The sequence below is a fragment of the Ascidiella aspersa genome, chromosome 6 (genome assembly GCF_963924565.1).
Source record: "Ascidiella aspersa chromosome 6, kaAscAspe10.2, whole genome shotgun sequence".
Lineage (NCBI taxonomy): Eukaryota > Metazoa > Chordata > Ascidiacea > Phlebobranchia > Ascidiidae > Ascidiella > Ascidiella aspersa.
In genome coordinates, this window is record NC_139452.1 from 5,285,043 (window position 1) to 5,311,970 (window position 26,928).

Here is a 26,928-nt window from a genome sequence, read left to right on the forward strand (position 1 = left end):
TTTTTTTAGTTAAAAAAAATATGCAACCTTGAATAAACAATATTCTTTAAACTTTCTTGTCTGAGTCAAAACCAGTCATTTATAAGTTCCAGTTATTAATAGAGAAATATATTTCGCCAATCCGGCATCATCAGTTCGAATGAATACTTGATAAACGTATTTTTTGTCTACACAAGGCCTTCACAAATGTTATTTTTTCAATTTACTGTCGATTTAATCCACGGTCTTTCGCCAAGTGGTTCCCTTTGAGAACCACTGGTTTAACTTATTAAAACATGTTTAAATTTTTTTCTTTTTTTTCATACGAATGCGTGTGCTCTTATAATTTAACCCTTTTGAATTCATAACAAATAATTTTAAAGAAAACTTAAAATCTATTAAAACAAGCGCATGTACATAATTAAAGTATAAACTTTAACAAATAAATACAGTTTTAAGTTCCTGGGCCTAGAATCAGACTTTTACTAGTAAAAAAGTTTTGTGTTAACAAAGGCAAAAAATCATCAAATACAAGTAAACAAATATTAAATTATGGCTTATAATGGCCAAATTATTGTTGTTGCGCTAGAGGTAAAAAGTGCCATAATTGTAAAATTGTAAAACTATAAATATGTTTCGCTAAAAAATGTATTATCGGTATCCAAATTGAAATGAATCTTGTTTCATTTGAATTGAGATACTGACGATTCGTCTAGTAGCGAAATATATTTATCACATAACATCCAAAAAAACTGATAATTGTTTTAACAAGTCCTGTACTTAGTTCAATCTTTGTTATTTTACGTTAGATTTTCAATTGTACTTTACCTCTGGCAAACTGGTCCTGACCGGAGTAGCATGCGGTAGATTCTCATAGGTATCGGCACCGTCCACAGCTGTTAAGGCTGCCGCTTCGTCCAAAGACGCATCAAGATCGCAGCTTCCAAAGTGCGCAGCTTCATAGCTCTCCTCTAAGGTCATTGTCGTGTCTTCACTTGTCGTAGTTGTGTGAGACGACTCGAGGTCGAGTGAGTGTGGTCGTTCGACGAGTTTCGAATCGATTTCGCTGATGGTTTCAAGACCTTGGGTCGGTTGGCGCTCACAGGCTAACACTGTCAAGTAATAGCGGTAATAGCTTAACTATAAAATCTATACACTTAAGTTAGTATTGCTGAGGTGGTGGGTTCGAATCACAACCAAGTCTAACGCTATTTATCTCGGCTGGCGCTCGCAAGCTAACACTGTCAAGTAATAAACATATATTCACAGGGGTGGGCAAAGTTTTCCTAGTCGCGGGCCAAACCAAACCTAGCAAGGCCCCAGAGGGTCATAAAAAATTTCCACCAAACATTTTGTTTTTCGAATGTATGGTTTTTAGGCAGTATGATATAATACTTCTCAATCAGGGACTAATCCAGGATTAATTTGCAATTGAAATAAGTCTAATTATATTTGAGAAAACGAAGGCAATGTGTTCGAGCTAAACGAACAAAATTACATTAAAAAACAAAAAGTTTGAGGGTAATAATCCACAGATTTATTGTTGCGCAGAAATGCCGTTAAAATCTGTGGTGAAGCTCGAAAACAGTGCGTTTATCTCGTTAAATTCTTGTTTGGACAGAACTGCTACTGACGTTTATATGGCAACACTTTTTTTGTAATATAGCCAAAATATAAGCGCCATTGCCTAGTTTAAAAAAATAGCGGCAGGCCGGATAACTTCTGTTCTCTGCCGTCTAGCATAAACAATTAAACATTGTCAAAAAAGTTCATTGATTAAAAAAAAGTAGCTTCATAGCGTAATAGTTTTTACAGTTTTGCGATTCTACAAATTTCCAATCCCCTGTTTGTGGTTAACACTTCACACTTAAAAAAACTGAAAAAATCTAAACAACGTACCTTTGAGCACGTCGCCGTCCATTTGGGTCGGCTCTTTTTCGCTAACGTCATCCACACTGAAATCGGATGAAGTGTCTATGGCTTCCTCTAGGCTTGTGCTGGGCAGAACGGGACGGTAGGTCCTGTCCAGGGGCGTGCTTACTGCTCGCGAAAGCCTCTGTTTAACTGGGTAGTGTTCCGGCGTTTGGGAGACTTTTGCTGGGCTTGGGTCGTCGCCTTTGGCTGTGTATTGGGGAATAGGAAAACGATGGTGAAATAGTGAACGTGTTCGTTTGAGAGTCTTTGTTTGTGTTTGTTGGCAATAGGAAGGTAGGCGTTTGGTATCAGAACCAATTTACTTAAATCTTTGTTAAGCGCAATAGAATTATTTAAAATGTTTGCTTTTAAAATTTAAAAAAAATTAGCATCCTTTGTGTTAGAAAAAGAAAAACAAAAGTGTTATTTTTAAGTGCTTATTACAAGATTAGCAATTTATATTTTGCGTGAAATGTACTCCAAACGTGTTACCACTGATAAAACAACTTTAAACGCTTGATTTTTAATAAATAAATGCTGTGTTATTGGAAATAGAAAAAGTAACGTGTTATTTGAAGTACAAGGTTACTAGTAACAAAAGGTTTCTTACAAGGTTATTAGTAACAAAATATTCTTTTGCTTGTTTACTCCAAGTGTTTTAGCACTACAAAACGTTTTAGGTCGAATTTTTAAACTATAGTTTTATTTTACCTGACTCGTTGAGCATTTCAAGGGACTTCCAGACTTTTTTCTTGGGGCTTTTTCGCGGGGTTTTGGGAAACCTCGAATTGTTTAAACTAAAGTAGAAGCTGGACACGGAATGACACACAAACGTTCCTGGAAAACAAAGTAAAGAAAATTAAGTAGCAGTTAGGATTAAACAAAAAACAAAATATAATTGTATAATTTTGTTCTGCGTGCATAGATTTTCAAAGCAAATCATAGTTCTGTAATCTGTTAATTTTTTTGTGAGGGTAACTTACAATCTTAAATAAAGATTAGTGGTTTCAAACTAAAAAAGTTGATCTGCGAGAGCAGTATAATTTAACAGATCTTTTTTAATTTAAAGCAGCAGTTTTTAAAAACTAAAATACTGTATTTAAAGTTACCTAGTATTTACATTTATGTATGTGTCGTTTTGCCAAATTATGGTTAGAGTCAGTTAAAAAAAGATTTGTTTTAACGTTTTTAAAGAGGTTGAGCACCTCTGATTAAGAAAATAAAAGAAAAGCAAATATCGTATTTTTATACAGTATACAACATACAACACACGTCACTAATCGAGATTTTTACTTGTCTTATTACCTTCAGGTGGATGGGTTGCGATGAGGAACTCGCACAGAGTCGATAGAATGGCGACATCTGGTGGTGACCCTATGACCCCGCGGATGACGGCGATCATGGAATGCACGATGGCCACAGGAGTCGACGAAAGCAAACCTTCGTTGATGATCTCTTGGAAACCTGAGAAAATGGAACACTGAAATAAACTTTTTGCTTAAGTAGTACTTAGGCTGCCTTCTTAAGGCTGTTGAAACTAATTATCTCGAGCCTTGTGGTCGTCTGGGTAAATTACTTGGTTTGGCAACATTTCGAGAACTGCGTTCGGCCAGAGTCGTTGTGAAAAGTTACTTTAACCGAAACGACACAAGTGACATGCAATTATAAATTAAAAACATATTTCAAGTTTGAAAATTACACAAATAACTTTATCATATTTTTGATGAGCAAACTCTTTGTGTCAAAAATATATTTTTATCGAATAATGGAATTTATTTTTAAAAAAAGATGAGAATGACATTATAAAGAAACGCCTGTAGTTAGTTTTACCAAAATTTAATGCGACTTGAAGCTGGTAGAAATGCTGTTCAAATCGACAAACCCCAGAAATAAATCTAATATATAAGAACTTATTGCCTAAAATACGAACCGTTGAGCAACTTTGATACCACGTCAACTGTGATGAGTGTTTTGATGTTGAGCCACTGGTAAGGGTGACTATCCCTGGTAAGGAACTCAAGAGCTTGTAGGAGCAGCATCCAAACCGAAAAGTCGCGCTGGCCTGCGACACAACATTAACAAGAAAAGTAAATACACTGTATGGATAAAAATAATCAATACGCGTGTGCAAACAACTGTTATCTTTTCCATCCGAAGTCTGGACTGACATACCGGAACTATACACTATACAGTACACAGTGTATAGCATACACACACAATAGTTAACCGAGAGCACTGTTTAAAGTTAACCGAAATCAGTGGACATCTAAAGTTTTTTTCACACAGCAAGCAAGTGAATGAACACCATCAAGAAATTGGTTTACTGTTCGGTTGGGGTACTTACATTGGTTAGTATAATTAATACTAATCAATAAACTTGTAATTAGTTAGTCAGGTACAAAAGTATTTTCCAAAATATTTTTTGTAAGTTTATTTCAATGTTAGTTTAATGGAGCACAAGATATCCACCGACAAAAACACTATACACCCTGTCAGGATAATCAGGTGTAACGGTATAGAATCAAAACAAAGAAAAAAATGATTAGAGGTATGTCAACTGGTGACAAGGGTTGTTTAATTTAAATAATAGTAATCGCGTTTTCCTAAAAAAAATGCTATTAGAGTATTAAAGCATTCACTTACCTTTATTGTTAACGGCCTTATGCCAGATTCTCCAATCAAGAAGAAAGGTTTGAAGGATTTGATCGTCGTATATAATTCCAACGCAGTCGGTATTTACCTTCGAAATAACGATAAAACACGGTTTACATACAAGTTCACGTAATTTAATAGAAAGCAAGAAGCGCAGAAGCCATCAATATTTGTTTTTCACCACTAAAGAGCAACGGCCATTTTTTCATGTATGACCCACAAGAAAAATAAAAGACAACAAAAAACACAAGCTCGCATCATACTTGGTTGATGGGCAACACTGTGCTTGATTATTTAGAAAAATGATTTCAAGCCGCGTACCATGAACACTTCGATGTCGGTGACTCCCTTCTGGCTGAGAATAACGTCTTCGGAGCAAGCGTGGTTGAAAATAATCTTCAAAGTTTGGAAGCTTATCACGCACTCTGGCTTCGACATAACCTGAAATACAAAAAAGGCAGACGTTAAGAATAAATATATGGTGTAAAGAGATTTACATTTTTTTTGCAAGAAATTTATTTATATGAACTAAAATTAGAAATGCTATATTTTACAGTTTTGTTTTATTTTAAAGCCATGCTGCAATTGAAAAGTTAAATTTAAAAAAAAACTTCACTCCAAAATGGTGAATAACTATTGATTAAAGTAATTGTCAAGCGAAAGTGAAATTATTTTACGTTTATTCTTAAACCTTAAAATTGTCTACACAAGTTTAAAATGTTCAACAAAGGTGTATCTATCTTTAAAATTTTCTTACCTTGTGCAGCATCAAATCCATCCTGTCTTCTAAAAACTCATTCCTCCGCTTGGTGTCGCTGGAGCAAAGTTCGAAGAGAGCTTTTAAAGCGAGAACCTGGAGTTGCTCAAGCGTGTCGCTGTTGGTGATCACGTGGTCTTGCGAAGACGTGATTTCGACGACTTTGGCGTAAAGAAGAAGAAACACCTTGGTGCCGCCGACTTGACTTAACGCTCTGTTAATAAAAAAGTGTTTTATTTCAACGGATATCTTAATGGATAAAAGGTTTAACAAAGATTCGAAAAATAATTAAGAACTAGACCGGGGTGCGGTTGTTGTTTATATTTTATCGGAGGGTATATTTTCAGGGTTTAGTGTACATTTTTTGTGTTAGTGGACAATTATAAATAACGTTACTTAGCAGGGTTACTTTCAAATATCGTTATATTCACTTTGGTTCATGGTTTAATATATTCGTTGCATGTTCTCTGGTTTCCTCAACTTGTTTCTGCAAGCAAAAACAAATATGGGCCGAAAATTCCCCGGCTTAACTTATGGCTTATATTCGAAAGGGTTTCAAATACGACGAGGTATTTGGGGAATGACCGAAACAGGCAACAAGGTGTTTAAATAAGCATAATTAACAATATTTAAATGGAAAAAAACGTGTTTAAACTAGTGATTTCCAAACTGTGTGCCTCGAGAAATTGCCAAGTATGCCGCGAACCATTTTGTAATTTTGAAAAATAAGGTAATTTGTATTACCAATAGGCATACACGAAAGTATTTTATACTTAAGTAGGCACTATCCAAAATTAATAACGTTGAGACATTTACATACAGTTTGTCGTGTTAAGGGCGATTGTAAAATTACTCTATTGTTGTTCTGTTAAAAGTGTGCCGCGAAATATTTTAGTTTTTTAGTGTGCCGCTAGTTAATAAAGTTTGGGAACCACTGGTTTAACAAAAAAAATACGCTTCATCAAACCTGTTCAAGCCGTGATAAACGCAAGGCTTCACCACGCTGCCGTAAGGTCGCTGAACCTTGACCCGTGACGCGCTCTGGGTCAAGGGGTCAAAGGTCGCCAGGATGTGCTCGGATTGGGACTTTGTGCGTCGGAAGATGCGCTTCCGCTTGGTGGGGGTAGTGGGCGCGGTGCAAGCGCAGTGGTGGAAATGAGCAGGGTCCGAAGCGCTGAAGCCGAGCACCATTGATTCCTGGCAGAAAAGATAGTGATTAATAGTGTTTAAAAAACAGGGCTCAAACAAATTATTTTAGGGTAATAATTTTTTTTTCAGGGGATTGCTTTTGGCACTTGGTAAAGTGTGCATATACACAATTTTTTTCGATTTTTAGGGGGGCAAAAATGATAGTTTGCTTATTTGCTGGTCAATCGACAAAGAAAACAACAGAGCAGATACCTTACGTAAAACAATATGGTTGTCCTCCTTTTTTTTTATTAGATATTAAAGATAAAAGTTTATATTACCATAATCGCTTTTGTACCATCATTATTTTTTTTAAGATGGATTCGGGGCAGAAAAGTTTAAAAAATGCTATTTATTAGGTGGGCATTTACTTTAGAAAGCAAAAATGAGTGCACCAGTGTGAAAAAGTCAAGGAGGGGTCCTTCCATCTTTCTAATTTTTTAACAACCGTCACATTACACTTCCAAAGCGGAGTCAGTCTGTATCAAAGTAAAATCTTCATTTTACGGATTTCCCCAATTATTCTCTTTTTACCTGTAAAGCCTTCAGATCGAGGTCAATGTCCCCGCTGAGGATATCTTCCGGTACCAAATCGCAATCAAGAGTTTGCGGCAGGAGTCTGAACAGTCGACAGGATGGCTTCACGCATTTCACTGACTGACTCGGCTGCGAGGAGTCGGCGGCAAAACGGACTCGATAATCCGAGCTTTGATTTGCCTGGGAAATAAACAACGCTGGTAATTAGGAGTGCCCGGTAGTTAGTGACTTTTTTCTCGATAACCGATATTTTCAACAAAGTATCGCGGGGTTAATTTTAGATTAATTTGGTATTCCTAACATTTTGTACTCTGGAAAGCGCCGTCTGTTTTCGTTCTCATGGACAATAAAAATGAAAATGGGATTTGCTTAAAGAAATTTTGTATTTACGTATAAGGTTGGAAACAAAATACATAGTTTTACGCAGGGCTGTACGATACTTGATCTTTTATTCCGATACCAATACCCGATATGTTAGACAAAATATATCGCGATATATTCCCTACAGAATGACGTCATGACCATGCTTGAACAAGCAAATAGTTTAAACTGAAACGTTTAAAGGTAAAATTTTCCAGGTTAATTGGCCGAAATTTGTTTTACCGTTAAGAAGGTTTGTCAGCAACACCTTCAGTTGTTAACGTACGTTTTCTTACTCTGGATTGTTCGTACAGAAAAATATGGTTGTAAACTCAGTTGTACACTTTTAACAGTAAAAGAAGTTTAAAGAGCACTGACCAAAGGGTCACTTCCCAAAAGTAGACCATGTACCTTTGCGAAATCTGTAACTAAATCAGTGGACATTTAATCAATCAAAAACAAATTAAAAAACGAGCCTATGGTGAGATTCGAACTCAGGATCCAGCCAGAACAAAGACATGAAAAGCTTTCACAGGCTTTTCACAGGCGGTAAGCCACTAAAACAGACATAATAAAAGTTGAAGTCAAAAAGCGAAAGTTAAAGTTACGCCCTAAAACCTTTACCGTGTTGCAGTCGGCCAAGCATTGCGTGAGACACGAGGCATCAGGTCCCAGTCGTTCGAGCTGGAATGCGAGATGGGGAGTGAAGTTAGCAAGGTTGAAGATCATGATGTTGCCCACTGCGACGTTGGAGGGCAGTAGAGGGGCGACCGAGACGCAAGAGTTTCTGGAAGGTCGAAAGGTAAACATTTAGCGGAAAGCTGACTCAATTAAATTTCTGGTTAAAATAAAATGAATCAAAAAGTGTTTTTTATGTATTTCTGTTTTTTTTTTAAATAAAAAAAAGTTTCTTATTATATATTTATTTTTACCAATATACAAATATTATACTCGCCGTTTTTTACAAGAATATATTCATAAAAAGTTTATTGTATGAAAAGTTACCGAAGCAAACATCTGGTGGAAAATAACTCAGTTTATCTCGAAAAAAATAATCATTAATACCTACACTTGCTACACTAAGATAAAAATACATATATTTGTTTTTTATTTCGTTTAGAAATTCTTTTACTCATCTTTTTTAATATAATAAAGAAACAAAAACAAATTGGCACTTACTTCCTGCTCTGCATGGGATGTCCATTATTGACGTGGCCGAGGAAGAATGTGATCTTCTGTGAGGCGACCAGCGAACTGTTGGAGGTCTGTCGCCATGACGACAGCATCCCCTTGCTGCTAGCCTCGGGGAGGTTAAACTCCAGTATGACGTGACACTCGACGAAACAGTTGAGCACGAGGTGGACTTTGCCGAGGATCGCCTGAAGAAAATATGTGTGTCATGTGTTGACAACATTTAAGGGTTTCTTAGGCTTTGCTGGTGGCTTTACATGTCCGCTTTATAGAGTTATGTTTGTTACCTATTCTGTCGTCTTCTACTTAGCTGGATCGTTTGTCGCTCAAAGTGGTGTTCTATTATCACGGGCACTTGCTTAATTTAATGTTAAGGCTTTTTTCCGAGAAAACCTTAAGAAAACTTGGTGGATCGAACTAAACCCTTTCGAAACGCGAACTACGACCTACAATTACTTAACAATGTAACACAGCATTGCGTAATAATCCAGTGTTTCAGAACCGCTGGCTTATTGGGTAGGGGTTGTTTTTTAAGGGAGTCTTATGTGCGTGGCTTAATTCTTGCTAAGGTTTCAAGGACTACGACAACATGATCCAGAAATGAACCAGTGACGTTATAAACTGGCCAGGTATCTAAATATTTTAAGGTACGGCGTGGTATTAGCATATCGATCGCCTTAATTATGATACAAATTAAAATCTGTTAAGATCATTGTAGAAATTTCACAACAAGTAAACCACAGTAATATTCATGTGCAAAGGCCATAAAAAATACGACAGGGTCTTTCAATTAATACTGCATAAAAATAAGGCACACGAAAGACACGCAAAGTGTTTACTGTTTACCTTGTCAGGCATCTTGTTCTCGGTGTATGTGATGGTCAGATGCTGCCACAAGTTCCTTGAAAGGAGGTTCGGGCATTCGGACTGCGCAAGCAAACCTACTGGCTTGTCGTCGTTCGGGTCGATGCACACCCTAAAACAAAAGCGCCAGCGTTTAACAAAAATATTGCCTACGACCTGCAAAGAATTTAGCAATCACTCAATAAATCTTGGAGGATAATGGTTGGAGGTTGTAGTAAGACGTAATAAGAATATCAAAGCCCATACAGAAGTGCATGATGTTGAAAATGAATAAAGGGTTATTCGAAACGTCCAAAATGATACCTACTTCTGTATGGGCTTTGATATTCTTATTACGTCTTACTCAATAAATCGTTTTGGTTGACGATAACCGCACACAAATTGATGGTACAAAATGTTAATCTTACAACGTCAATTCGCCCGCACGATTCATCTTTCTTAGGTTGAGTTTGGATATTCTCTTTTTGCCTTACCTATGTTTAAATTTAAATGCTAAAAAGTTCGGCCCAGATTCTCTGGCGGTTCGCTCGCCACTCTTTTTCAAACAGGTTGATTTTAAAGTGAATGTAGCAAATTTCATTGTGGATCTGAAAAAACAAACTATTACGTTCCCAAGATCGATCTGTGCAAAGCTACGATAAGAATTTAGCGCAGTGATGTCTGGTTTTAAACTAGCCCGATTTTTTACCAAATTAATTTTTCAACAACAAACACAGCTTATGAAGCCAGTACGAGGCTCAATTGACAAAACAACAGCCCCTGACTTGGCCGCAATATGTTTGACCTCCCTCTATTCAAACAAAGTAATAAATTTTTCTACCTAAATATAAGCGTTGTGTTCTCGAGCCAGACTTGCAGCATGGTTTGCTTGTTGCCGATTGAAAGCAGATGGAGATAGGGAACAGCGTAGAATTGATCCGATGTGTTTTCCGGGCTTTCCACAATAAGGCTGTGCCCTTCGCCTGTGAGGTAAAGTTTAGATATAAAGCTATAAAGGCAATACTTTATCTTATAGCTTTGTGCTTAACTCTTAGGAAGTCAATAATAATCTTTGTAAAAACGTAATATGAAGACCATTTTTAATCACCAATAGTTTCTAATTTTTGGGGAACTTAAGAGTCGAAATATTTATTTGGGTATAAAATTGTTAAATGAAACAAAAAACTTACCCCACTGCTGTGAGCTTTTGTTGTTCGTTGAATTGACTCTAAGCCATATTGATATGGTTACACCAGTCTCCAATGGCGGCCATTGAATTCCGCTGTCTAAAAGTTGTAGGAAGCAATTAATTTAAGTCATACTACAACACTGCAAACTATATCAAAGAGTTGAAGTAATAGTCTTTATTTGTTACTGCTTGAAATTTTATTCCATTTTACCAACGTTTTACCAAAAAAAAATTTTTACCAAAAAAAAAATTTTACCAAAAAAAAACTTTGATCTGGAAATTACCACCAGCTTCCTTATTTTACATAGCAATTCATGATAAAAACAATCAAGCATTCAAGAAATACTACTTTCTTAGACAGTATATGTAAAAACTTAGTACATTCTTATAAAATGCATCACAAACAAAATTACAAAACTTGGGAATACGTTAAAGTATTTTAGTCCAATTAAATATAACGGACATTTAAAAGGTACTCACCAATATGCATTCTCATAGGGGCCACTTTCCACACTGTAATGGTCTGGTGGACCGCCGACTGCTCATTGACCTTCACGTTGTCAAGGTCATCCTCGCTGGTGACCTCTAGCGGCATAGGAGCACTTTTCGACCAGAGGAAGTTAAGGTAGCTGCTGGGTCCGTACTCTTGGTAGCTGACCAGGTCCAGTATGTATTCAAGCAGTTCGCCCTGTTCGAAAACTCGCTTTGTTATTTATTGTCGTTGGATGTATCTGCTTGCCGAGGCATTTTGGTCAAAATTTAGTCAAAAAAATATATTCTAAGGTTAAACTTTCTTATTTTTTTTAAATGTTCGCCCTAGTTATTAATAATCCAATTCTGAGTCTTTAAAAAACAATCAATTTGGTTTAAATTGCTAATGTTGGTTACCCAATTTAGGGGGGAATTTTGCTTGTTGAGCTAAGCGCACCTTAAACGAATTCCTTATGGTGACACATTTTGCTTATTTTTGACAAGTTAAAATAAAGGAAAGTAGTCCAAATTCCCTGGCACTTTTGGCCTATAAGGAAAACATTGTCATTATAATTTAGTCCTTCTTGTTTTTACACAAAAATTAGATTTAATTTCCTTTAAGTAAAAGAGTTTGCCTGAATCCGAATAGTAAAAAGCAATCAATTCTAGTAAAACTTTTTTTCGATAGAGATTAAAAGTTACAAATACTCAGTGTGGTCTTTTATAGATGTTCATCGTATTCGTGGGACATTACAACATCAAACAACGGCATTATACTTTCGAAAAGAAAAAGCTTGAGTAAAAAACTGACACAAAATGGGCAATGTAAAAAAAATTTCGCAACCTAGATAGCAGTATGCCTATTATGTGATTTAAGCAAATTTTACCAGCGGTGGATTTGGAGAGTGGAATAATGATAAGAACAGCTTGAGATGCTCAGAGGTCAAATGGTGCTTGTTGAAGGTCATAAAAAGCGACAGAATCAACTTCCGGTGAACTGTAAATTACAAAAAAATTAACCAAGTTTAACGTGACATTGAATCGAACCTTTAAAGGGTGAATAGTACAAGACAGATTTGACAGCCAATATTTCACAAGTAGAAAAGCTTTATGGATTGTGCACCATGAAAATCGGTCTATACCAGTGGTTCTTAACCTTTTTTCAGCCGCGCCCCCCTTTGTTAATTTTCTCATGCCTTGCGCCCCCCTATGAAAATATTTCGACTTTTTGCAATTAAATATCACTGAGAAAACAGGAAAATGGGGGGTTGTAAGTAGCGCGAAGCGCAAAAAAATTTGAGTTTTATTTGGCCGACTTGGGTAAACTGCAACCGAAGAGGCGTTTCGCATTGGGCACACAACAAATTGGTCGACACATTGATTTTATCGAGCTGATTTTGACAAACGTGTTGCGAGGGCATTTACTCCACAGTTGTAAGAGTTATGATGTCGAGCGCAAAAAATGTCAAGCGCAAATATTAAACTTAGCGTTATCGTGTTTCAAAATATGTAACGACACACAATACAACGGCAATATTGCAAAAACAATATAGTTTCGCGCAAAAAAAGTTCGACTCCCCCTGTTGCTATAGCCTGTTATCATATATAAAATATGGATGAAAGATAGTCCGAAAGGGCGATAGCTTTTGTCGTTTATCTATAAGTTAATTTAATAGGGCGGTGATACCGTGGATTTGCTAAAAGGGAATTAGAAGATTGGCGCGTAACGCGAACATTTTTGCAGTTTTAATGTTAAAGTTGGCAAAAAACAGAGTTTGTATGTAGGAATTATGCCTAACCCAAACGAAACCATTAAAATCACTGCAAAAAGTTAAAATATTAAAGTCGAGCTCGCGCCCCCCTTAGAATTGCTTGCCCCCCCCCCTAGGGGGCGCGCCCCCCGGTTAAGAACCGCTGGTCTATACTAAGTATTAAAAAAAAATTAAAGTCTTGAGGCAAAACACTAATCAGGTTTAAGATTCAAAAAATATATATTACCACTCCAATGATCATCGCTGCTTCCGAGAATGTAGGAAAACTGCGATAAACAAGCGGAAGGGACGTCGCTTTTGTTGCACAGGGCGTCCAGGTTGTCACCCGAGTAAGCCACAAGCCGTGTCAGCGATCGAACCAGGGATATAAGGAGCTGGTCGTAAACCACGTTATTCTCTAGAGGGGCGTCTGAAAATAAAATCATGCGTTTTTAAGACCAAACCATACAGAAATGAATGCGTTTTAACCACTAATGATTGAAATGTGATACCTTTGCCGCTAACTTTCATATTGGATTTTTTGGATATATAGGCAGGGATGTTGGAACGACATTTACCTGGCAAAACCCAAAACAACTTTTGTTTCTACTTGATATGTTTTTTCAGACCGTACTTTACAGAAATGAATGCGTTTTTACCGCATATAACTGTTATGCCTTGAGCCATTTTTTTATTGAATATAAAGGCAGGAGGTCCGCAGAATGACCATTTGTGACGTTTAACGACCTGTACCTTTAATTTTAATGTTCTCAGGCTCATTGGTAAAGGAAATCGGAAATAATTATAGCTCCGTTGCTTGCAGCATCCTCTTCGTAAAACAGGCCTGTGGCGAGAATCGAACTCACGACCTCAGGAATGCTTGGTAAGTCTTTTATCGACTGGGCGGCGAAGGCACGGTACTAATTGTGCAGGCCGATGTGTTGAACAAAAGACTCCAGAAACGCTACACTTCAAAAGGTTAATAACTGTGGATACGAAACGATGAGAAGATAGTTGTTTCACCAGAAGAGCATTTTATTTTGGGGTTAAGTTAGTCAAATAAAGGTACAAAAGCAAAACAATCAAAGGACATATTGTTTACGGTTGTGGTGTTTAAATCTAATTACAAAATCCCTCTTTTTTTAATCTTTGCTCGTCTAAAATCAAACTTCCGAAAACTACCGCATACCACATTGCAAGTCCTTGTCGAGCAGAAAGCCCTCCGAATCGTATTTCCTCAGCTGGTTGCCCTGGCAACTGTTGCCGAGCAACTCTACCAATAGGAGCACGAGTTCGCCGTGGATGACCCGGCCGTTGGTGAACTCCAGGTCATGACCCCTCAACTTGTCGGCAACTTCAGAGCTTGCGTGGAAATTGTTGTGGTTGGAGGGCGTTTTGTCAATCAAGTTAAAGTCTGTAAAAAAAACACATTAAAAAATATAAAAATTTCGTTCGTTTTGTCAGAATTGGCCTTTATCATGTTGTGGGGCGCGTTAAACCAAAAGTTAAGATTAAAATACGTACATTTTTGTACAAAAAACTTTACTTTTCGAAGCTTTAAGTTACCGATGTTACTTGCGGTACAGCGGCCATATTGCAAAGACGATATACCTCACGAAAAACACACAACATGAAATTGACTAAATTAGGTTTACAAAACGTGAATCGGTATATTTCGAGTCTAGAAAATAGTCTCATTAAAGAAAAAATAGAGTCTCAGTAAAGACAAAATACTCTTTCGACGCGCAAATCATATATAAATATTAGGCTAAGTTTGTTAAACTTTCGTTGGAGAGAGTGCCACAGTGCATAGGACGCTATTTGTCTGTAAAGTTGTCCGAAAATTGCGTGGAAGAAGACAGAAGAGATTTGCGCTAAGCGCGAAAACAATTTTCGTTTTAGTATTTAAAACAGGCTAAAAATCGAATTTGGTGGGGTCAATACTAAATCCGGCCTTGGAAAAGTGTTTATGATACAACAAAACATGTAGATACTCACCCTTGTTTTCGCTTAGCCTTAGCCTATGTATTTTAAGGAATATAAGCCGCGGGCCGTATGTTGCCCAGGTCTGGCATAAACCATACAGTTGAAACGTTTGTAAACGGCGAAATGTCGATTTTTTTTCTAATTTTATGGCTTTAGTGTTTTTATAGCTTAGAAGTTTATTTAAATCACTTAAAAGTTATTCAAAATGAAAATACTTGGCGTTGAAGAACTCCAAGGTCATAATGTGACCAAAACAGTAGCATAAGCTGCGCCGAAAGGAAAGGTAAATCGTAAAAATATGCATGGTATAACCACATTGACAGTAAGCGTTGTAAAAGTTCTGTAGTACTTCATTTTCGGAAAATAGTCAAAGTTAAAAAAAAAACACATTTTATTTGTTAAAAACTATAAAAGGAAAGCTAGCACGACCTGAAGATGGCAAGTCGGTTTCGGATCCTGCCTCGTATCCGTCTGTGGTCTCGCTGCCAGACAAGGTGGCTTCGTCTTCGTTTACATCGGTTGACGAGTGAACCTGTGACGAGCGAATGCCGAGGTCTACGTCGCCTTGTGTTGGTGTGAAGGTGTTACGAAGGGTGCTTGGACCTTCAATGGCCGCTTGAAGTTGCCGCACAATCAAGTTGACACTGTGAGTTAAATTACGGGGTATTTTAGCCAGTGTTTAACTCGTTTTTGTGACATTGTTTTTTTTAGACATAGCTTTTTTTGTGACCGCTAAATATGACGTCACTAAAGGCCCGCTGAAAAGATGATTCATTTGATTTAAACTTTGGTTAAGGCGATCACGTCGGGTCACCAGTAAGGTGATGGCAAGTCTTTATTCCAGGAGCGACGAATCAAAAAAGACCACACTAGAACCGGCTATAAAAAGGCACGAGAAAAATTAGAAAAAGGCAAACATAATGCTTCGATAAATCCGGGTCGGTGTAGTATCGCTACATGGTAATCACTGCTTTCATTGCTTGTTAATTGCACAAGATTGTGTTTCTGTTTCGGTTTTTATAGAATGCCCCTTAATGTTTCAATTCGTTTTATTTTAACCAATATCGGTCATTATCATGTAGTTACTTGAATACTTACCTTTACTTAGGGGGGCGAGCACCCCAAGTTTTTGCTAGGGGTGCTGAAAGCCCCTAGGGCCTTATCATACAATACAGATTGTGTATATGTGCTTTTCAAGTACAGCTTAGCTGCATCCGGTAAAGTCAATAGCTTTTAGTTGATAGCTAAATTCCCGTTACCTCGTTTCGACCAACGGCTTGTAGTTGGAAGGTTTGACGGCAGCTTGAAATATAGCGCTGTAGAGATGCTTGGCGAACTGAATGGACGAAATGCGGCCTTGTAGCGCTGGTTTGATCGTGCTAATAACATCTTCAACATCGATATCGAACTAAAGCAAGAAAAAGGGTAAATATACGTTGTTTTGTGGCTTGATAATGAATTGCAAAGCCAAAAAGGTAGAGTATATCGCCATCATTTTGGTTAAGACGTTTCGATACGAACTTCTATCATCTTTAGTTAAATAAGGTTAAAACTAAGCAAAAAAGTGCAAATATACGTTGTTTTGTAACTTGATAATAAAGATGATACAATACATATCGCAACGCCTTAATCAAGATGATGTCGAACTACTTTCTGCGGAAGAAAGCAATGTTGCTTAAATTTTTTTGCACGACATGTTTTGCAGCGTTTTAGCGTACTTTGGCAGTTTGAACAGTTAATAGGTCAAATATAATTTGCATTAAATTCAGAACATAAATTAAAGAAACTTGTATTTAAATACGGCAAGCTTTTAATTAGCTTGTATGATAATAATTCGTCAATTGTCCGTTGCAATAAATTATTTGCATTGTAATTTGCAGGAAGTAGTATAATGAAATAATAAAAACCTATAAATCGTTTAAGTAATAAAAATTAATTATAAAAAAACAGAAATAAATTGCGTCATAGCAGAAATGAAAAGCTGCTGATTTATTAAAACAAGTCCTTGAAAACGTCTAATTTGTATCAGGATACCATTTTAAAGACAAGACAGAGATATTTTCCTCAAGACTTTGACGAAAACCTTGCTGTAGTTACCACTAATACTAATTTTTTTTATGTATTAAGCCAAATTTGCTGGTAGCTTTACAATAAATGAATAAAAGAAAAAAAAAACGTCGGAGTTGAAACCAATTTAATTGCTAAACAGACGCACAAACCTTCCCTAATGCCTCACAACAAGTAACTGAAAAACTTTAAATCGTTATAATAATAGGAATTTATATGTAAGAGAGAGAAATATTTTGATTCCAGCAACGCAAATTTTACTTAACTTATATTATAAGCTCTACATCGTAATTGCAATCCGAATTAAACTTCAAATCAGCTTTATTTTGTTTAAGGTTATACCTTAGCACAGGGGTTCTTAAACTGGGGTCCATGGACCCCTTGGGGGTTCGTGAACTAGCTTTAAGGGGTCCATGAAGGTCTAATTGAAATATTAGTGTATAGAAAATTTTAGGGGTCCGCGGTAAAAAAAGTTTAAGAACCCCTGCGCTTAGCAGAATCACAACATAATTAAAAACCTTCTACGTCAAACCACTATTTCCAACGGCAAGCCGTAGTTATTTATTCTCGGACATAAACGCAAAAGTAAACCTCCTATACGGGTTGAAGAAGCTTTTTTATACCATTTTAATTGTAAATCAGAGTTGTGTTGATTCAGAACAATCTCGGAAGGATTATTCTCTTAAATAGAGCACTGGTCACAAATTCCTAATATAATCCATAGTTTCTTGAATCTAGATCACAACGAAAACCCACCTCTTGTGGTAGCTTGGCGCAGAAGAGACAAATCCTCAAGCACGAAGTAAAGAAGCTGAGTTTAGTCTTGAGCACGTCTTCGTCCCACATCCAATCCTCGACGGTATCGTCCTTCTGCAGAGGTGAGTGACAATCGCCGCGGTCAGCAGGGACTTTGTCACTGACCAGAGTGACCAGACTCGGTTCGCTCGGGTTCGATTGGTCATCTGTGTATGCCAGGGCAACGTCGGTGGCTGTGGAATTATCGAGCCCCATATCGGCTGTCGATTGCGTGAAGTCCAAGTCCGAGTCAAAATAGAAGCTTAAACTCGTGGTTATCAGGTTTAAAAGCTTCATGGAGACGTCGAAGCCGTTCAGCTCGTTAAAGATCATGCAGAGCTCGCGGTCGAGTGGCACCGAGATTCCCAGGATGCCCCAGATGTCGCTCACGTTCTTCCATTGCTCCAAATGGTCGTCCTCCGGAAGAGACACGCTCTCAGCTGCGTAGCTCGACATTGACGTGATGCTATGTATGGAGCGCAGATCGTGCGGCTGAAGCCTTTCAGTGGACTCGGGGCTGGTCGAGCGATATCCCGAGGTCTCCGAGAGCCTACGCTGACGGGATCTGTTTTCACTTTCACTGTCCGACTCGGGCCTCGAGAATCTGTTTACAAACTGGGGTTTTTCCTTAACTTTATCAAAGGACGTCGCTCCAGTTATGTTCAGCCCGTTTTGAACAAAGCGCTTTACCTCGGCGTGGAACACCGAAAGCTCGTCGACGTAGATTTTAGACGAGGTGAACTGCTCGCCGTTTAAGCTCATTTCCTTGCCTGTGCCCGACAGGAGCTTTGTGGAAGTAGTGCTGAAACTGGTGGAGCGATCGCGGAGAATTTGACGCTTCTCTGAGTTCCAGGACAGCGAGAAACCACGGAGAAATGAGCGGACCGCTCCAGAGTCGGCGCTCTGGCTTCCGTTCTGTTTCCTGTACGGCATTTCGCGCGAAGGCGGGAGAAAAACATGGACGACCGCTTGTGGTGAGTATAGCGTTTTGCTTGTCATCAGGGAACGAACGATCTGCAGAAGATGCTCGTGGAGTGTGTCCGATTCATTGTCTGGTGTTTTCATGTACAGCAGCTGGTTGACCGCTTTTAGGCCGCCGTGGCGCAAAAAAACGGCGCCACATTCCTCAGACGCGTCCAGGAACCCGACCAAGATCTCCAGCAAGCTTGCGAGAACGCTCTCCGAGTAGATTTCCACCAGGAGTTGTTGTTCCTCTTTCAAGGCATCCCAAGCTACATCGGCAAAGGACAAAAGCACAGGAACAAGCACGTTGGACATTAAAGAGTTCTTGGCATCCTGCGACATGTGCATGGATACGGACTGCAGGTGCTGTAGGGTTTTACTGCACAGTTCTGAGTGGCCCATTTGAAGCAAAGCCCTGTACAGAGCAAGGCACAGCCACGGGTGATCTTTGCTCGTGAACGTTATGAAGTCGTTGAAGGAACGCTTGAAGCTGTCTGTGCAGGTTTCACCGTTTTCCATGTCGCCAGGAAGAGATCGTCTGGTAGAAATAAGTTAAATGTTAGGGACGTTTTTCGTTGAGAAAATTGCTAGAGTATCAAAGTAATGGCGTTCGCGTTTTATGTTAAATGGACAAAATACTGTGTTATTTATCAAGCATTTCACCATTGTTGCTGAATGACTTAGGGCCGACTCAATCTTCTGGCACAATAGAAACACATTTTTGTTATTTTAATTTATTTCAAGGGTCACAAAATTACGGCTTGGGGCAAATTTCCTTTCGGTTTTTGTCGGATGCACAAAAACTATTATTTTTCGATAAATCTTTTATAAAATTATATTTAATTTTCTAAATTTTTATGTTTCCTATGCGAAGAGATATTCGAAACGTTCAAAATACCACCTACTTCTGTATGGGCTTTAATATCTTACTAGTCTTATCCGTTGCTTTTTCTCCACAAAAACAACAGCGATATTCTCTGAGACACATTTTTTACAGTTAAGGCACTCCCACCTCCAGTTATCGCTCCTTGTTCTCATGAAGGTCTTGTTGGATCTCAGATAGGAACTCAGTGGAGGATGGTTGAGCCAGGTGGTGGACACATTCAACAAGGAGGAGGAAGAACTATGAAGAGGAATTCTGCATTGGAGTACACAAGGATTGTTACTTAATCAATTTATCGAAGCAGTGTTTACAATTGGAATAAATTATCATTGTATCATTTGGACAGTAGGTGAGAACCATAAAATAAAGAAAAATCGCTTAAATACCAGAAGTTTGAAACGATCAGACAGAGTAACTTTTTTTAAGTATGCAAGGATAACTGTTTTGCGGCTTCCAGTTCCTCTGTTCTGAGCAGTAAGTACACATTCAACAATCTTGATTGTGTTTTGCCAAAACTGGCAATCACTTTAACACTTTAACTGTTTTATGACTTTATCTGTAATGAGCAGCATCAGCAGTTTTTGGTTCCCAGCCAACAATATTTATTGTGTTTTACAAAAACTGGCAATAACTTTAACATAAAAGTGCAATAAAATTTATAAACAAGTACTTCCCCGAACTGGCCCAAAAAAATAATACGAATTTCACCAAAATTGCAGTAAAAAAAGTGTAAACCCTGTAAAAGTTTGAGAATATTAGCAAATACAAAAAAATGTTACCTTTGGCCAGCACTCCCGAACTTCTCGTTGTTGAAATGATAAACCAGAATCTTCCCGATCAAAGCGAAGGCGATGTTCTGATTAGAGTCGTCCCACGTCGGGAGGTTGCATAAGAGGGGAACCACCAAAGACGAAGCGGATGCACAGTGGCAAACCCCGCAATTGTTTAGTGTTTGAAGTGTCGTTTTCACGCACGGAGAGTTGGGTTTTAAGGACAGACTGAGCTCGACCAAAAAGCGCACCGAAGTGGCGACGACACAAGTCGATTCGTCGTCACACCTGAATAGAGGTAACAACCAAAATAATGCAACGATATTTTATTTTTCGATTTTGGAAATTTTAAATTCAAATTAAATGCCGTTTTTCGATTATTGTTTGAAGTCAAATTCAGAAAAAAACGCCAATACAGAGGGGTTTCCAGAATTCCAAAACGGGAAGATTTTAAAGGGAATTTCCCTAATTTCCGTCTGACCTAAATGAATAATGACGTCATAATATAGCGACGAAATGACGTCGTAAAATAGTGATTTTTAATGACGTTAAAAAATAGGAAATAACTAATCAGCAAGAGCCAATTAACGTCCAGCAAAAGCGAACACGTGCGACGTCGACATTCTTGCCAGGCGCCAGCTGCAAAACCGCTTAGTGTGTAATCATTAACTTGACAAAAACTAAACCAAGACCGTAAACTATTTGTGATTGATTTTAGTAGAATCGTGTTTGGACTATTAGCAGCGCAGTTTCCTAAGTTTCATGTAGGGGTCCCACGCTAAATTGCAATAACGTCTGGAGCCACTTACAATACTAAACAAACATCGTTAACCCGGGTGTTAATTATGCCACGATTAGCGCAGCATCTTCACCGAGCTGTGTGCCAAGTCAGCTAAATTACAAGCTGCGGTTGAGGAAAATAAGCTGCGTCAATTGCGCACTAAACAGGTTGGCTTACAATATGCGTATCGCGAATAATTTTACGGTAACTATTATTACATCAAATGGCGACTTTAAAACGGACACGATAGTCACAGTTGGACCTTATTTAAGGGAATCTGCTTCAATTAAAAAATACTATTGCATCGGTTATTTGCGCAGACAGCAAAACAGCGAGAAACATTAGCTGCGCCTAACTCGACGTTTTTAGAGAGAAAAATAAAGAAGGTTTGACTTGGTGTTGTCAACTGTCCTCTAATACACACTTACTACAATCGAACCTTGTGCAAACAAGAGACTAAAACGGCGTTTTGCGTTTGATTGTGGTTTCGCATTAGCTTTAGACGCGTGATTTAATTACATTAAAAACATTGCCGCTTCAGACGGCGAGTTAAGCACAAAAAAGGGTAATGTCACTTACAAAAAGGAGGGTTGGTCCAATCGGTTTTAAAACAACGGGTCTCAAATATAAAACTGTAAAAGTTGGTGTTATTAACCCAAACAAGATATTTTCTAAATTTCTAATCATGGAAAATATTGCTTAAAAGTTGTTTAAATAACTGTCAGAATTTATGTTGAAATAGGGTCACAAATCGTATGTGTCAAACACAATAAACAGTGTTAAGGAAAATTCACGATTATTTAGGGGGGCTGTGAGCAGTAGCACTCAAAGTTTCTGCTAGGAGTGTTCAGAGCACCCTAATGTGCCTAGACTGGACGTCCACAGGATATCAGAAGGATTAAATGTATACCAATTATGACCAAGTATGTTTGAACATGGCCAACAACTTATGGATTAGACCCAGGACACTTAATAAAAACATGTAATGTCATTAGGGATACACTTATAGAAGGTTTAAATATTAGAAAAGTGACTTTACAAAGGGATGCAAGAATTTGGAAATTATGAGAATGGAAAAAATAATTATTTAGCTGAACTGGCGTTATTGTCACACATAAAAATACATGATTATTCAAGTTTTAAAAACTGAGACCTACCTTGAATTTTTACTTGAACTTCTGGAGTTGAATTTTAAAGAAGGTGATGGAGAAAAAGTTGACGTCAAAACTGGACTTTGCTTTGTCTCTTCAAGGTTATTCACCATACTTGCGAGCGCTTCACTGCCGAGGATATTGTGGTGCGTTGGTACAAGTGGCTCAAAAATGCAAACCCTGTGCGTCTTTCGCGAACAAGTGACCTTGTGCATATATTCGACCTTGGTACTCTGAATGGCCGTAATGGCAGACTGAAAATTAAAAAAAAAATGGTGTTAGGCAATTAAAAATACTGAGGTTTCAAACATACAGCTTACTACAAACAGTCAATTTAATACAGTTGTGGCAATGTTATGCAAAAGTTGGTTTGTGTTGATTTTGTGCAAAAGTTGTATTGTGTTGAACCTGGCATAAACAGTTCTATATTATTCCTAACTGGTTTTAAAATAAAACTTGTTGTAAATAGTTTAAAAATAACATACCAGCAAAATCTACAGTTTCTTTAACATAAATAAACATACATTTAAAACTGTACACTGAAAGCCATCGCAGACTCACCGAGTCTATTGATCTATGATGCAAGCAGGGCAGACTAGAAAAACAACTAGCCTGCATTGAGGTTCGAACTCACGACCTCCGGTCAAGCCGGGACCGTCGCACTAGCAACTGAGCTATGCAGGCTCAGAAGGGAACGAGTCGAGAAACAACCATACGCCAATGCTTGCTCAATTTGTTAGTACAAGCAACCTCATTGAAGGGGATCCACAGTACCATATCATTTATTCAATGAAACATTCACACATATGTGTGTTAATAGCTGAGATCTAGCCCTTCGAAGCTGCTTTTTGACCAACGACTACGGCTTACGTATAATTAGTAAACAGAAAGCAATCGCAGACTCACAGAGTCTGTTGATCTATGATGCAAGCAGGGCAGACTAGAAAAACAACTAGCCTGCAGTGAGGGTTTGCAAAAAATAACTTTTACACACCTGTAACGACATAAGAATATTTCCTGCCAGCTGGTTATATTGTAGTTGGGATAAACTTGCAGCATTTTGAGGCGAATTTTGTGCTTTACGCTGCCTTGTTTTCGTAGGGGACGCAACGGGAGACAGTGTGGAAGATAAAACCGTGTTCCGGCTGCATCCCTTCGCGGAAAGATGCTCCAGGAGTGAGGACATAAGCTGGTATCCTCCGCTATTTTGGAACTCGTGAAATAAAGCCACGACTTCTCGAAGAATATTCGGGTTCATGAGTCCGGGCACCTTGGACAAAGCTTTGGTCAAGAGGTCGAAAATTCCCAAAACGACACTGCACACAAAAGTCAGGTTGCTGGGAATTTGAGAGTGCACACAAGAGTTGGTGGTCGAGATGTAGTGATTGGCAAATTTCTGGAACTCTGCAGTTGTATGATCATCATTTTCATAAAGTGTGTCTTCGACTTTACGCTTTTTAGGGGTAGAGCTGACAGTTTTGCCGAAACCGTGGTCGCTTGAGCAATCATCTAAAAATTTAATTTTTCTGTTTAAATTTAAATTAAACAATTTCAGTGACTTTTAAATTTAACATTCTAACTAACAGAACTACAAAGGGTATAAAAAGATCTAAAACACTTTTATTAAAAAAGAGCAGAATACTATAGTTGCTTAAAACTTATTGAAATTGAATCTTTTAATTTAAGTTTTATCTTTTTCCACAAAACCAGCAAATTATAAACAAACCCAAATTCAAATATCAGTAAAACAATAAGTAAAAACCGACCACTAGTTTGTTGATTTCTGTCCACTGTTGACACGTGTCCGTCAGGGACCATTCCACCTTCTCTTAGCATGAGTTTGCAAACGCCAAGCAATGAGGAAATTGCCTGACTATGCACCAAATCCTGAAGGTAAAAAAAAATAGTCAAAAATTATCACAAATACAGAACAAAAATATATTTTTTCATCTTAAAATAGCATTTCTAAAATCAAAGCCTACTATAAAGTATTACTATTTGAAATATTATTAAACTGAAACTTTTGTTTTCTTTAACTGTAAGACATCAATTTATGAAGTTTAACCAAATATCATTTTGTAGTGAAACGACTTGAGGGCAATTTAAAATGTTCTATATTTTACCTGTGGTGTGTAACACCTAATGAAATTTGATATACAGGCTGACTTACAGAAAACAAAACTACTAACCTGTAGTGCATTGCCTTGCTGAAGTCCAACCTGGCACATTGCAAGCACAGAACGAAGAATGAGTTTTTGAAGGTGACAAAGCGAATCCACTGTCCAAGTGGTGTCCTTGTACGAGATTTGAGATAGCAACTTGTCATTACTTAGCACCTCTGATTGCGAAATAATATCTGTAAAAAATAAAAATGCACAAAGAATTCTTTAATGCAAAACATTGTTAGGGCGAATCCGAAAAATCAGTCATGCTATATAAATAATGTGCAATATCCAAAATTTTAAAATGCATAGATACACAGAAGGTATTTATTTACATGACATAGTTCAATGCCGCCGCATGCAATCCAAACGCAATTTAGCAAAGTGCAAGCAAAATATATGCTAATGTGGCCCAGTTGACAAATAGTTTAAATCAGCTTTCGCCAGTTATTTGTTTGTTTTTTCAGCCTATATTCTTATTCTAAACCGGTGAATCACGATTGTGGAAAAGCTTCTAAAACTAATCTAAATTATGATGCAGAATGTCAAGTGTGCCATCTGGATTTCAATAAATATAGATAATATATATATATATATACATAGATAGAGAAAAAGAGAGAGATTATAGTTAGTAACAAATGTTGAAGTGGATCCATAGCACTTTATCGTAACATTTTCCATTTCAAGCCACAAATTAAACTTGGTCCACACATACCTGGCTTGTTCTGTTGTAACGCTGTTATCGCAGACACCAGTTGAACTGCGAGCGACATAGGAGACTGATGGCTCCGGTTTTGCTGTGGCATGTCATCCTCACTTTCATACACTGACGTGTACTGGGAACTGAATGCACTCTGAAGTAAATCCAACAGCACATGAACGAGCTCAAAAGGTCCGTCAAAGGAGGAAAGATCGTTAGCAGTGCGCAACACTTCCTCATGTTTTTCCTCTGAAGCTTTTTTGTCTTTTTCGGCCATCAGAGGTTTTTTTGAATGATTAATCCTTGTTTGTAGCAGCTTCGATTTTCTATGAACTTTCCTGACGATCGTGGGGACTGAGTTTACATTCTGCAAAAAGTCGAATTACATAAAAAGTTTTGGTTTTAATAGAGTGAAATGTTTATAGATAGCACATTGTGCCTATAATTTGATAATAATGGCGTGAGCAAAATTATAATGAATAGTCAACAACTTCATTTATCTATGATCTATGAAGAGTTTCCCCCAAAAAAATCAGAATTCTGAAATTTTTGTTTAAATGGTTTACAAATTAGAAAGGTTAAATCTTTGGTAACTCAAGGTGTACATGAAGAAAATTAAAACCGAAAACTTTTAACAGTATTAAACGCAATCAAACAAGATTTATAAAGAAAACAAGATAAATCATTACTTTTATGTGCTTTTTCTAAGTTGCTAATGGAGATTTTGATCAATTCTTTATAAGTGTAATAAAACCCAGTATAAACCCATAGTTGCTAAATACATGCGTCTTGTCATAAACACTGAAAAACACCCAAATTAGGGGGCTTGGCACAGCAGTTTGACAACAAAATTAAACAGGAAATCACTGTAAGTTGAACTTAAAGTTGCACATTAATAGCAGTTTAGGAGTGAAGGGCAATAAAATGTGTCTAAAAGTATATAGCCTCAGCAATCAGCAGTAAACCAATTAAAACTAAAGACTTCCATGTCAACTTTGAATGATTCATTGCTTTACACCTCCGTTAAAAATGTATGACAAGTTAGCGCCATTGTTTCAAATAAAAAAACTGTCAAAAAGCTTGTACTGTAAAACTAGATTGTCAAACTCTATTTCAGGTCTAACAGTTTATCTGATCTTTGAATAAGTTTATTAATTGTTCTGTTTTTACTGAACAATTCCAAATCATAAAGGTGAAACTTGTAACTGACGACGATGCTTTTTGCTGTAGCCAAATAACCATGCAGCGACAGTCATGTATAACATTTCCTTTCTGTAACTAGATGAAGTCAAGGCAGTGCATGCAAGGCTGCTATCTCATTTTTAATATAGATCTATTTGTATAAAGTGACTCTATTGAGCCGGATGTATTTTTTTACTTTCAGTCAGAAATGGCGAAATGTACTGTTGGGTTATTTCTAGCACATTGTCCACAACCATAGAGGCTTCTTTTCCAATATTTGTTCATATTTAATAATCAAAATATACTAATGTTCTATTTTTTTACATTACATGTGTTCTATGTTGAAATTTATGTGTAACATTACCTGGGCTTAATTAAATATACCACCAACTTTTTATCTTTTTTACTGAAAAAGATACTCAAAATAATTATCACCCATATAACATAAATAAAGTAATAACAATCATACAAAAAAGTTTTTCATAAACAACTTGTCTGATATAAAACTTAGTATAAGCACAACAAAAAAAAAATATATATATAAACATACTTGCAACCTAAACGTTATTTTGCAAGTTCATGTCTATGCAGATCATAATTGAACTATAGGCTGCAATCCTAGCAATATGATTAATAAATGATGTACTTTTCAATGT

The 26,928-nt window shown here is 37.4% G+C and overlaps 1 protein-coding gene across 1 annotated transcript in view; it reads right to left on the reverse strand.

Moving 5' to 3' along the window:
* Positions 1-26,928, reverse strand: part of LOC146139316 (lysosomal-trafficking regulator-like) — a 56,051-nt gene that overhangs the window by 24,116 nt on the left and 5,007 nt on the right. The window contains exons 7-35 of the mRNA XM_083392399.1: positions 25,106-25,457; positions 24,418-24,584; positions 24,027-24,115; positions 23,223-23,754; positions 22,235-22,482; positions 20,306-20,584; positions 19,656-19,781; positions 17,642-19,181; positions 16,078-16,226; positions 15,248-15,462; positions 14,022-14,246; positions 13,080-13,262; positions 11,969-12,078; positions 11,091-11,298; positions 10,612-10,707; positions 10,263-10,404; positions 9,425-9,554; positions 8,567-8,766; positions 8,020-8,174; positions 7,025-7,224; positions 6,270-6,499; positions 5,303-5,516; positions 4,867-4,986; positions 4,537-4,633; positions 3,824-3,955; positions 3,199-3,357; positions 2,589-2,730; positions 1,879-2,081; positions 808-1,091 (exon numbers count right to left, since the gene is read on the reverse strand). Of these exons, the coding sequence (XP_083248525.1) occupies positions 808-1,091; positions 1,879-2,081; positions 2,589-2,730; positions 3,199-3,357; positions 3,824-3,955; positions 4,537-4,633; positions 4,867-4,986; positions 5,303-5,516; positions 6,270-6,499; positions 7,025-7,224; positions 8,020-8,174; positions 8,567-8,766; positions 9,425-9,554; positions 10,263-10,404; positions 10,612-10,707; positions 11,091-11,298; positions 11,969-12,078; positions 13,080-13,262; positions 14,022-14,246; positions 15,248-15,462; positions 16,078-16,226; positions 17,642-19,181; positions 19,656-19,781; positions 20,306-20,584; positions 22,235-22,482; positions 23,223-23,754; positions 24,027-24,115; positions 24,418-24,584; positions 25,106-25,457 (6,927 nt within the window). The remainder of the gene's footprint in view (positions 1-807; positions 1,092-1,878; positions 2,082-2,588; positions 2,731-3,198; positions 3,358-3,823; positions 3,956-4,536; positions 4,634-4,866; positions 4,987-5,302; positions 5,517-6,269; positions 6,500-7,024; positions 7,225-8,019; positions 8,175-8,566; positions 8,767-9,424; positions 9,555-10,262; positions 10,405-10,611; positions 10,708-11,090; positions 11,299-11,968; positions 12,079-13,079; positions 13,263-14,021; positions 14,247-15,247; positions 15,463-16,077; positions 16,227-17,641; positions 19,182-19,655; positions 19,782-20,305; positions 20,585-22,234; positions 22,483-23,222; positions 23,755-24,026; positions 24,116-24,417; positions 24,585-25,105; positions 25,458-26,928) is intronic.